Below are 12,308 nucleotides of genomic sequence, written 5' to 3' on the forward strand. Positions count from 1 at the left end.
TCCTAACTTGTTTGGTCTCGAGCGTGCTCCACCCGCAATCTTGCGGTTTGTTTTCAAGCTTTTTGCATGTGTAATCAACAACATTGGCTTCATTACTTTGAAGCTGGGTTGCTTGTTCTCTAAAACAAGCATTCGTTTTTTTTATTATAGCTAAAGAAACAACCAAAGAAATCCAAGTACAGAATTATTTATAAAGGAAATAGGCCAATAATCCAAAGTTAGTGAAAATGAAGGAACAATTGGGATAAAACCCTAACACAGGAAAGCTTCGTAACTAAACTAGGCCTCAAGCACCACCAAGTGTAGACATGCTGACAAAGCCGACTAGTACATCATGCAAACAAAACACACCCCTAAGCACTATGCACCAAAGTGCGAAAACCTTGACCATGATAAAACCCGGACATGGGTTGATCCAATGCTTATAGGGACGAAAACCGGACCAGTTTGGCACCATCAACATGCTAATCAAACCCACACACCCTTCTATATACCAACGCACCAATGCCGCCACCACCGCGAACCACACACCAACCACTCATGCACATTGTGCAAAAGGCCTACCAGAGAAGAATAGTCAATGCCCTAAAGGCAAATTATCCAAAGAGAAAAAGCGAGTCAAAGATGTAATCATTTCCTTATTCGGCAAGGTCGGGTTTAACACATTCGCCCAAAGAGCACAATAACTCTCGTCGAATGACGACAACATCAAAATAGGGGTGCTACTAATATTGGAGAACCGCACATTACCACCGTACCTCCGCCAATGACCAAGGCCACACAAAACACCACAACCCCATGGAGCAACTCATAGCCCTGACCATTTCCACCCACACCACAAAACTACCATATGTTACAACCGCTGTCGGATAGTGCCATCCTCATTGCCAACCTCATAGCCAGTTGCACTGTCCACCATCGGCCTTACGAAGAATTTGAGAGTTCAAATTTCTGACCGTGTACAACTGACAACAACAAGTTGGTGGGCGTGTCTCGTCCATCCGTCATATCGGCTCGTCCGGTTGCGTCTTTGACAAGAAAATAGCTCCTAACTCCAACCATTTTGCGGTTGGTTGTTCCATGTGAAACAAAGACAAGTGTATTCTGAGAAGCCATCCTCGCAATGTTCTCGAGAGAATCTTAAGCGAGGACAAACCTAGACCATAAAAGTAGAGTGGTTGAGCATCACTGAAGAATCTGAACTAAAACTTATTACTCTTGAAGACTGTGCGTCTTTCAGATGGTTAGACATCATTTAGACCATCTAACTCGTGGAGTTGCCAAAGAACACGTTTGTAAAGGTCCGGAGATCACCTCCAGATTTACCAAAAGTAATTAGGCGAGTTGAGGTACTTAGCTTAAAAAGAACAAGATGAACACTTGTGTCTTCACAGTTGCGGCTCAGTCTCTCTAACTCAGATGTGGAGCTGTGCTAGCAACATGAACGGGGGTAAACAAACCCTGTGTCATCATCAAGCAAACCCCGTCCCCATTTCTTCACACTGCTTTACTTTGTGTAATTTGCATCTTCTGAAGAAATTGTCTCCTTCCCTATTTGAAGCCTTTGTTGAACATTTTATGTCTTTGCTGCATGTCACCGTGGTGTGTTTTTATTCAACATTTGTATTGTGAAGTGTATCGCTTATTCATTAGACTAATCTACTTGTACTATAATATTGTTATCGTGCTTTCTAGCGCACCTCTCTGTTTTTTTGAATTGCACCTCTTCCCCCCTCCCTCTCTCCCTCTCTCTCTTTCGAGTTTAGAAGTTCTGATTGCATGTTACTTTAGTCCTATGGTGAGTAGATTCACTATTTTACAGTATTTCTTCACATTGCTCTGTGTTATTTCTGTTTAGTCTGTCTTTTTCGAAGAATTTGGTCTTTTTAAAAAATACATTAGAATCTCTCATTCATCTCCTCTCTAGTCGATATGTTGATACAATAGTAAGTATGCTCCATGGAGTAGAGACACGGCAACTGACACATGTCGCGTGCACAATTTTACTTTCAAAAGTGGGAGACGTTATACTTGCCAAAAGGAAAATAACACTCCTAAGAGGTTAAAATTGGGAAATTACACAAGTCCTAGCAAGGGCATCCCTAAGATTTCAGTCTCCAACAAGGACCCCCATGCAAACGGACTACTACTCATCGATTGCCCTATGAGGCTATGCGGCTATGCGGCTACGCCCCTACCCCTCTCTCTCATCATCAGGAAAAGTCTATTTTTTTGGAAAAGAAAGAAAGCCTCAACTCTCAAAACACCCGCACATATTATTTTTTCCACGGGAAAGAGAAAAAGAAAACAGCTAACGATAAAACTTTACCAAGGATTGCTCCAAGCAGCAGCTCGTCCTTCCCTTTTCCCAATCTCGCAGCTTCCATCTCTCTGACTCCTCCATCCTCCCGAAGCCGAAGCCTGCCCAGTGCCCACCCCCCATGTCTCCCGCTGCTACCGCCGAGATCACAACCGCCCTGCTCCTCTGCACCAGCAGCAGCATCGGAAGCAGCACAAGCTGCAGTGCAGACGGTTGCTGATTTCCCCGTAATCAAGCTCCCTTCCTTGCCTTTTTCTTCATCTTCTTCCTCCTCTCCTTCCTGGAAGGTATACCGTACCCCAAGAATCGCGCAAAGGACCACCGCTCTTCTTCCTCCAGAATCCAGCTGCTGCTGCTGCTGCTGCTAGTGGTAGTAACCAACTGAGCGCTTCTTGATCTGTTCTGGTGTCCGTGTACATGGAGATGCGATGGGTGCGGAGGTAGCTGCGCTGTGCTGAGTAGTAGGTGAGCAGTGAGCTGCAGCTAGCGGCGAGCGCGGGGGAAGGAGATCGATGGAGGATCTGTACAGCATCCACCCGGGGATCTCGCGCGGCGGCGAGGGCGGCGCGGCCTGCAGCGAGGCGTCGGGGGTCGCCGGCGGGGCCAGCTCTCCTCCGCCGCCTCCGCCGCCTGCGGATCTGACGGAGCTGATGAAGGCGCAGATCGCCGGGCACCCCCGCTACCCCTCCCTCCTCTCCGCGTACATCGAATGCCGCAAGGTCCGTCCGTGTCCAGCTCCAGCTCCATTTTGCATGCTGTAGTCCTCTAGTAGCTAGAGCTAGCTAGCTCGCTCAGCGCCGCTCATCGTCAGAAATTAATTGCCACGTTTGATTCTTGATTTGTCAGGTGGGCGCACCGCCGGAGGTGGCCGCGCTGTTGGAGGAGATCGGACAGCCGGAGAGGCGCGGCGGAGGCGCCACAGCCGCCGGGGAGATTGGCCTCGACCCCGAGCTCGACGAGTTCATGGTAGGTACAACCAGTTCAAGGCAGCTCGCTCCACTAATCCTGGCGCGCTAGCTCTTGCTTGTTATTACATGTGGAGATGACAACGCGGCTCGCGCGCGCATGCAGGAGGCCTACTGCCGGCTGCTGTCGCGGTACAAGGAGGAGCTGTCCCGGCCGTTGGACGAGGCCGCCTCCTTCCTCACCACCATCCGCTCGCAGCTCACTAATCTCTGCGGCGGCGGCACCACCGCCACCTCGCCGCACTCCGGTATATAATTTACATGCATCCATGCATTGCATCTCGGGCCTTGATTTTCTCCGGCTAGCCTCTGCAGCCTTGGATTCGTTCGCCATTGTTGTGTTGTGTCATGTGTGTGAAAGTGTCTGATGCTTTGTGTGTGAATGTGGCTTTGATGATGAATGCGTGCGTGCGTGCGTATGTGCGTTCTTGATAGGTCAAATCGTGTCCATGCAAATGGGGCGCAGGTGTGTCAGGCTACGGGGCCGGAAGAGTAAAGCTTTGGTGGTGCTCGTGTAGGGTTTTGTCCAAGGTTCCATCGTCCTTGCAGCTCCAGCCTACCTATGCATGCATGCTTCTCTCTCTATATCTCTCTCTAGATCCTTCTCTCTCTCTCTCTCTCTCTCTAGAGGCTAGTGAGGCAGGAGTAGCTACTAGCCTGCTATATGTAGACTTTGCAGGTCGGGCCGGTGATGGAACTTGAGAGAGAGCTGGGATGGGATGGCTTTGGAAAAAGAAAAGAATCTTGCTCTTGCATGCTGGTTAATCACTGGTGCCCAATGGTGGAGCTTTTCTTCTTGTTGTTGCTGTGGGGGCAAGTGAAGATTAATTTTGCTGTGGCTAGTATTTTTATTTCTTCATGCTAGATATGATGCCTTGGTTGAATTTGTTAATTTAAGTAAGTATTGTTTGTTTTTAGTTTTTGTAGTTTGAGGCATTAATTTTTCTAACGAAATCTCATTTGAAGATAATGGGCTTGAGATTTCGTCGGATGCGTGTTACACTTACGGTTAGTACATATAAGTATCTTGTAATTGCAGTTTCGTTAGGAGTAGGATTTTAGGTCCATCTCTTGTTTAAGAACTTGACTGATTGAAGATCAGCAAGGCTATATATCGAGCTGTTTCTGCTTGGAGCAATTGTTTCTTAAGCCATTCTGCATCCGCAAATCCATCGAAAAAGTTTTGTCATAACCACACATGTTTTTGCAAAACAATTTGTAAGAAACATTTTAAAGCATGCATAGACATACACTTTTTTTACATAACATATGACAAACCTAAGGTTTTCAAGTTTGCAGTGGTGCTGACAAACTCGGTCCACTTGACATCCAACGCGTGCATGGCAGCTTGTTAGCATTGATATTCTGCAAATAACCAAAGTGCAAGTTATGTCGAATGCGTACATTTGTAGATATCATAGTTATGTGAAATACGTGCTCTCAAAAGTGTAGCTTTGTCTTGTAATATTGGCAAGAACAAAAGGGGTTTTCAGGAAGTACTTGTCTTTCTATCATGAACAGCTGAGTTTGGAGTGGTGAAAACACACAAAGTTTTGGGAACATCATATGTTTAATAAAGTCAAAAGGACATTTTTTTCACTGTGATGGCTGGGACATAGTAAACATGTGATTGGTGTTGCATATACCACCTATGTAACAGTAGTTCTTGTGGCCAAAACAGTTCCTCTTTTGTTTTTCCTGCCTTCTAGTGTATTTGGTACAATGCCAAGTGGCAACTAGATATGTACTGGGTACTACAAAGGAGCATGAAACATGATCTTTAAGTATCTAGTAAATTTCCTAGTTCCCTATCAATTTTATACCACTTATTCTCTCATTAATGAGATAATTTGAACGAAACAGTCGGAAGTTGGTCTGTGTGCATGTTAAATCATTTTTTTTATTTTTTAGAAAAGGAGGACGACCCCCGGCCTCTGCATCTGGACGATGCATACGGCCAATTTATTAATTATTCACACAAGACCTTACAGAGTTATACAACAATAAGCCTAAAGCCACCAAACTAAGCAACATCTGTCGCTATCCCTATCCAGTTGATGTAGGGGCGCTGAAAGTCTTGGCCTAATACCAAACAGACCTCGCAGCCAAACCTAACATCTAAGACTTAGGTCCCAACCAGGACGCCTGCCGGGTATGGGCACCCATCAGTCTGGCGTGCTTCTCAACCAGGACGCCTGCCGGGTATGAGGCCGCCGCAGCCACCTGCCATCAATCCATCTTCAGAGCCGTACTGCTGCATCAACCTTGCCCGGTCTAACTGCCGCCGACGCCACCACGACGCCAGGCAGCGTCACCCTCCTGCGCGAGTCCTTCTCCGCTCATCAGGCGCCGAGTCTCCACTGCGCCACGCCGCCGAGATCCGCCGTCATCAATGGAGCAGAGGAAACACCGCTCCTCTTGTCCGCTCAACCTTGCACGTTAAATCATTAACTCCATACATGTTGAGCTTGGTCATGCGTAGGCTGTTTTCCTAATTAAGGTTGCAAATCATTGAGAAATTGGATTATTTAGTACGCATAACGGAAATGCATGTCGACCTTAAGTCATTCGTTGGAACTTTATGTGACTATACATCATACTTAATAGATTAGCAATTCTTAAGTGCAAATACATGCCACTTTGTTAGGTCACATGTATAAAGTATCGACGGAGTAACAATTCTTAACGGAGTAACAATTTATGACCGAGTTAATGATTCTTTCGATAAAGAAGACCGAGTTAATGATACCATATGCAACTAGATTAGCAATTCTTAAGTACAAATACATGTATTTGGTTTTCGGTCTAGTTAGGTCACATGTATGAATTATCACTAAATAGCAGACTATATTCACGATAGTTTAAACATTACCGTAAGCGCTCACATGCTAGTCCTTAAGAATCCATAGGTATGGTCAGTTTGCTCGGGTTCAACAAAGGTACTGGTGCGTCTATTCTAATTTTATTTATATTTGTTTTTTCCATGATTATTCTGCACAAGTGAGGTTGAGATGATCTATCTGTAAGATAGAAATGGACAGAATTCCCAGAAGCAATTGTTTATGCGTAATTTGTGCGCTTAACATAAGATTCGAATTTATGTTTTCATTCCCCATATATTTTGACTTTCTTAATTGAGCCTGTCATGTTGTAGTGTGCCCCTTCCATCAATTCTGTCATTCTAATTTTCATTACAGGAAAGGTAGCCTCTCTACCCATTTCATTAAGGTAGAAAATATCAAAAATGAGAAATGGTTATTTTCATGATGGCAAGAAAATATAAGAGAATTAATAAACAGAAAAAAGACTAAGCCACATTTCCGGTGTGAGAGCCAACCCACTCTGGTTAATGTTCTCAGAGATAAGCTATATCGAGCATGATAAGGGAGGTCTCTTTAAGGGTTCACCTATTTCGCTCCTTCCACACATTCCACAACACATAAATCTTCACTTCGGTGAAGCGGCTGCAGAAGGCTTTATCGCGGTTAAGGGTAGTTTTGTTCCACCAATGCTCCAAAGAGAAGTCATGCGTCGGCCCTTAGGGGATAGACAGCCAAGTCAATATGATTCCCCAAACTCCACGAGTTAATAGGCATTCACGCGCACAAGGTGCTCATTGGTCTAGAACCCTGTGAAACAAAGCCTGCAAACCTCGTCATGTGGCGAAACTCAGATGGCATGGCGATGTGGGAAATGATGTTAGCATGATCAACTAGGTGTGTCGTCACTTTAAAATGTCACATTGCAACGCACAATATGCATTTACTTATGGTACTATTTGAACACAAATTTTAAGCCTCCAATAGATATTTCACAGGAAAATGCCCTATTGTTAGAATTTTGAAATATGCACAACTAAATTGTTAAAAGATATTGTGTAGATAGATTAATTTCATCCAAATATTCTTATTTATTACTCCCTCCATCCCAAAATAAGTGTCTGAAGGTTAGTACAACTTAGTACTGGACGGAGGGAGTACTCGAGTACATGACCTGCGTACACGAGTACATGACCTGCCAATTGAAAACATATTCTTTTTATCCAATAATGTTCATTACACCAATCAAGCAGGAAAAAACCCGGAGAATAAGCAGTAAACATCTATTTATTACGGCTCAAAACATATAGCTGTTGGAATTACATATAACCATATAGGTAATGTCACCTAGCATAATTGTTCCATTTTTGTGTCCTTGCTAGACCTTTTATTTTATTATGACGCGAGTAAGCCTAGATAGTTTGAAAATGCTTCTTTTCTTTCTGACTATGCAAAGCCTTGAGGTCTTAGCTGAAGATCCAACATGTACTACAAACTCCGTTCCTAAATATATATAGTTGCATCCATAGCAAGAAAGGTTGAAGAGTTTTTTTTCTGATGCCTGGTTTTAGAAGGTACAACTTGTACTACTGAAACTCAACTCACAATACAAAAGAGCCATTTGCTTACATAGAACTTGATTGCAGCACAGGAAGTGTTTCCTAACGAGGCAACAGCTGTAGGGATAGCTCCATGAAAACTCGGTCACGGCGAAAAGGTGCTTAAATAGTCTCTGTTTCCTGGAGCACAAACTAAACTAGTCAGCTTGGCACTAGCAATTCTTCATTCGTATAGGGTTCGACAGATAAAGTGGCATGCTTTTCATCTTATTTTCTTAGATGCATTAGGTGTTGCAGAACACATTGACCTTTAGATAATACAGACTAATACTTGTCACTAACCAATCGGGCATAGCACATCCTCATGGAGAAATTTTCAGTTCTGAATTTCCTTTGGTCATGTATTCCTGAGACATTTTTCAGAAGTTTTTCTGTCTGCAGCTTCCCAAATTGTTGTTTGTCAAGTGTCCAACAGCACCTTGGGTTTGATTATCTGCTTATTGATGTTGTCTTGTTCTGCTTCTGAAGTAGTAGTACCTCTTTCCAGTCCAAGCCTGGATCTCCTATATACTGTAGCACAGCCATGCAACCTGATCCTGACACAACACATTACTCTGTCTAACCCGTGTCTGATTTCCATTGTGTCAATAATGCAAGATGAAATGGTGGGGTCGTCGGAGGACGAGCCGTGCTCGGGGGACGCCGACGGGTCCGACGCCGGCATGCAAGAGCACAGCTCCCGCCTGGCTGACCACGAGCTCAAGGAGATGCTGCTCAAGAAGTACAGCGGCTGCCTCAGCCGCCTCCGCTCCGAGTTCCTGAAGAAGAGGAAGAAAGGGAAGCTGCCCAAGGACGCTCGGCTTGCTCTCATGGACTGGTGGAACACACACTACCGCTGGCCTTACCCCACGGTAAATGAGATCTCCAACCCCAGCTGCATCATCAGCCTTGATCGCCGATCATCATTCATAGATGGAGACTGTGATGTTTGCAGGAAGAGGACAAGGTGAGGCTCGCCGCGATGACGGGGCTTGACCCGAAGCAGATCAACAACTGGTTCATCAACCAGAGGAAGCGGCACTGGAAGCCGTCGGAGGACATGCGGTTCGCGCTCATGGAGGGCGTCACCGGAGGAGGGGGGTCCTCTTCCGGCACGACACTCTACTTCGACACGGGCACGATCGGGCCATGAGATGGATGGATGATTGGCCATAAAGCTTATTGGCTCTATTGCACACAGACACGGTGGTTGTGTGATTAGTAGCAAGGGAGGGAGGGATGATGAATGGATGATATCAGATACTAAAGATTTATTAATCAAATGGATGAATAGCCCCCATGACCATTTCGTCGAAATTATTGTGTATATGTATGGGCGCTGTAATCAGCTGGCTGAAATGTGATGGTGTACAAGCGAAATTTCAGGTGACCTGTAAAAACTTTGCTCAAGCTACTACCACAATAGCTAATTAATTAATCTGATTGTTTGTATCCCCAGCGGTTGCCCTGTGAAGTCCCTCTCGATATGAAGGAGTAGTCTGTTGGAAAATTAGGCAAATTTATGATTAATTCTAGTGAATTAATTCATGATTAAAACGTTATTAGCATGCATAGCTCTAGTATACTAGATGAACAGAAGGACAACTATCATAATTAGAGACATGATGACATGATCAGATTACAACGCACATACTGATTGTTCGTACATGAAGTAGCCGACTACTTCATCTACGAACCTACCAGTCGAAGCAGACGTTGGTGATGATGGCGCCTGACAATAGTACTACTTTGTGCATTTTCAAACCAAATCAAAAAATCATAATGAAAATAAATCTAACCGAACCAAATTTATGGTTGACGGTTTTCAATACAGCAAGGGTTAATCGAATTAAAATATATGTTTATATTTCTTGAGCGACAAACAAACAAGCAGTCGAGCACGTGAGCTTTTCTTGCTTGCATTGTCCAACATCCACATGACCAAACACAATCTTATATACACCTTACATCTGCTCTTCGCCAACTTAGTCAAGGTGGCGTTAAAGTTGCTACCGTTGTTCGTATACACTGACTTATGAATGATAGTACAACATAAAAAATTAAAAGTAGTTGTGATCTGCTCACTCAGACCCAAGAAAAAGTAATGGGCAGATCAATGGCCCAAAAGAACTTGTAACATAGTCATTTTTCTTGTGCAGGACTCATATTCCCTGCTAAGCATGTCCATTTTTCTTATAACGTTGTTATTTTTCTCTAAAAAATGCTAATCACGTCCATAAACAACACAAAGTATGCATTGCACATTTGCATGCATGACCAATCATCAAGGCATGAATTCATGCATATATATTTATACATAGTTATATACTAATTGTATAGAAAAGTATGTTACTTCCAACTTCGTGTCAACTTTGGTTATTATGGTATATACAGAAACCATACCGAGATAATTCAAGATATACCAAAACAGAACCATATTTTAATCTCATACCATATTTACCGAAGTATCATTACCATACAAACCCAAAAACTATATAAACCCGAATAATATAAAACGAATAAACTAAATGCACAGTCTTTTTTTTTTGAGGGAAAAACTAAATGCACAGAGTCAGTAGTAGCGAACTGGTACGCAACACACAACTTGTTCGTAATGATGGGCTAGCCCATCTAAGGGCCTTAAGCGTTTCGGAGGATCCTCCAGGTTTGGGAAGGTTCCAAAAGCTTATGGGCCTGGGTTTTTCTTGTAGATTTTAGGCGGTTTTTGTTTGTTTTCCCCATTTATCTCTACTTCTTTCCACTTTTTCACTCGGTCGGGTTCTTTTTTCATCCCATTTTCTTCGCTCTTTTCCTTTATTTTTATTAAAAAAACATAGTGAGCATTTTCCAAATTTCAGGCCTTTTGAATTTATGAATACTCTTTTATTTAGCAGGAATTTTCAAAATTTATGGTTTTTTCTGCATATACATGATTGTTTTAGAAAAAATCACGAATTTTAAAATTTGTGAACTTTTTTTAGTTCACGAGCATTGATTTTTTCCAATTTCCGAATCTTTTGTTCAAATCCACAAACATGTTTTCGAATTTGTGTTTTTTGTATAACTTTAACATTTTGTCAAATTCACATTTTTTTGAATTTGTGAATTTTTTTCAAATACTCACACATTCTTTTGTTTCGTAAATATTTATTAAAATTTTGTACTTTTGTTAAATTTGGGAACTTTTTCACTGGTGAACCCGACCGTAATAGAAAAACGAGTAAAAAGCGAGCCAAGGAGAGCGGGCGAGTGAGGCGCTTGGCCCACTGACTATGCACGAGTGCTGGCGGATGACCTGGCGCTTGAAGCGCCAAATAGGCTCTCCCGAGCTAAACTTGGGTTTCAAGCTAGAATCCAGCCTGAACTACAGTGCCTGGTTTTGAACCCATCAACAGGGAAATTAAGCCTTTTTATTTGGGGAAGGACTTCATGGCTTCAAATAATAGTCTCGCGAGGTTCTGAACACCGGCGGGTCGGCCCAGGCGTGGGCTCGTCCTATCTTCGGCCAAGCGCCGAGCTAGACTCTCGGGCCCATTTGACCACGTATACTAGGCAAGTTAGGGATCATCTTAGGGGCCGAGGGTGGAGAGGGGTCACATTCTCGATCATCCCAGAGCTAGGGTTTTCATCTATAAGCATCTCCCTTCTCTCTGCTACTAGGCCATGAGCGTGTAATCCAAGAAACAGATCTTTTTTATCGCTGGTGAGCACTCGAGCAATACAACCACCAAAAGGAGGAGTCTCATGCCATACCATGTTGATCCTTAATTACCTCCTCCAGGAGGATCTGAACCTTGGTAAACTCCCTTCTTGCACCTTACCATGTTGATTCGCCACTTGCATGCCTCTCTGATCAAATACATTGTCGGTTATGAAATACCGATAGTTGGTGCCCAAGGTGTGAGTTGTACGCAAGGATCCTTTGAGTTTACTAGATGACAAGTTGCGCCAATGGCGCAAAGGCCAAGAGTAAGCCATGTATTGAAAGAGTGTACATTAATATTATTCGGGCACATATCTTGAGCTCCTTGTGGTTCTTGCTCTGTTTCCACTTGAGCAATCCCTCTCTGCCTGCCAAACCTTCACTGATGCCTGCAAAATGTATGCACATGGGACTGCATTAAGATAGCCAAATGAACAAATAGTCCGACAAAGTCATTCACTATAACCAACAATTGTCTTCCTAAACCACAACTTGAAATACTCTAGATAGCCTCATTTCAAAAGAAAAACTGAACAACAATCAGATGGCAGAGACGCCAAAATAGCTCAAATGATGCAGCCATTTGCCAATTTCCAGACATTATTATGTCGCATACTTGTACAGTTGTACTTTTCAAAGCAGTTAGAAAACCATTTTTTTCCCTTCATCATGCAAGTACCGAGAAGATACTTCCTTGATGAGTGACCTTACTAAAGTACCAAAAATTCAAAACAAAATGTTAATTTCAAGAGGGGAAGCAGACACGAGTAACTTTCAGATATTGGTGTCATCTAATTTATATACTCGAAGATGTTGTATCAATAACTATAAACAGTTCTTATTCCATTCACACATATTTCTTTGGACCCACATTACAATTCAAGCATATTTTTCATTCTTGCC

At 43.3% G+C, this 12,308-nt stretch overlaps 1 protein-coding gene across 1 annotated transcript; it reads left to right on the forward strand.

The window, feature by feature from the left end:
- The first annotated feature begins 2,289 nt into the window (after positions 1–2,289).
- Positions 2,290–9,154, forward strand: LOC123180294 (homeobox protein knotted-1-like 10). The gene is made up of 5 exons (XM_044592291.1): positions 2,290–3,039; positions 3,167–3,286; positions 3,392–3,533; positions 8,321–8,574; positions 8,658–9,154. Exons 1-5 carry the CDS (start codon positions 2,833–2,835, stop codon positions 8,853–8,855), a joined length of 921 nt encoding a protein of 306 aa, XP_044448226.1. The 5' UTR covers positions 2,290–2,832; the 3' UTR covers positions 8,856–9,154.
- The last annotated feature ends 3,154 nt before the right edge of the window (positions 9,155–12,308 follow it).

The sequence above is a fragment of the Triticum aestivum genome, chromosome 1D (assembly GCF_018294505.1).
Source record: "Triticum aestivum cultivar Chinese Spring chromosome 1D, IWGSC CS RefSeq v2.1, whole genome shotgun sequence".
NCBI classification, from domain to species: Eukaryota; Viridiplantae; Streptophyta; class Magnoliopsida; order Poales; family Poaceae; genus Triticum; species Triticum aestivum.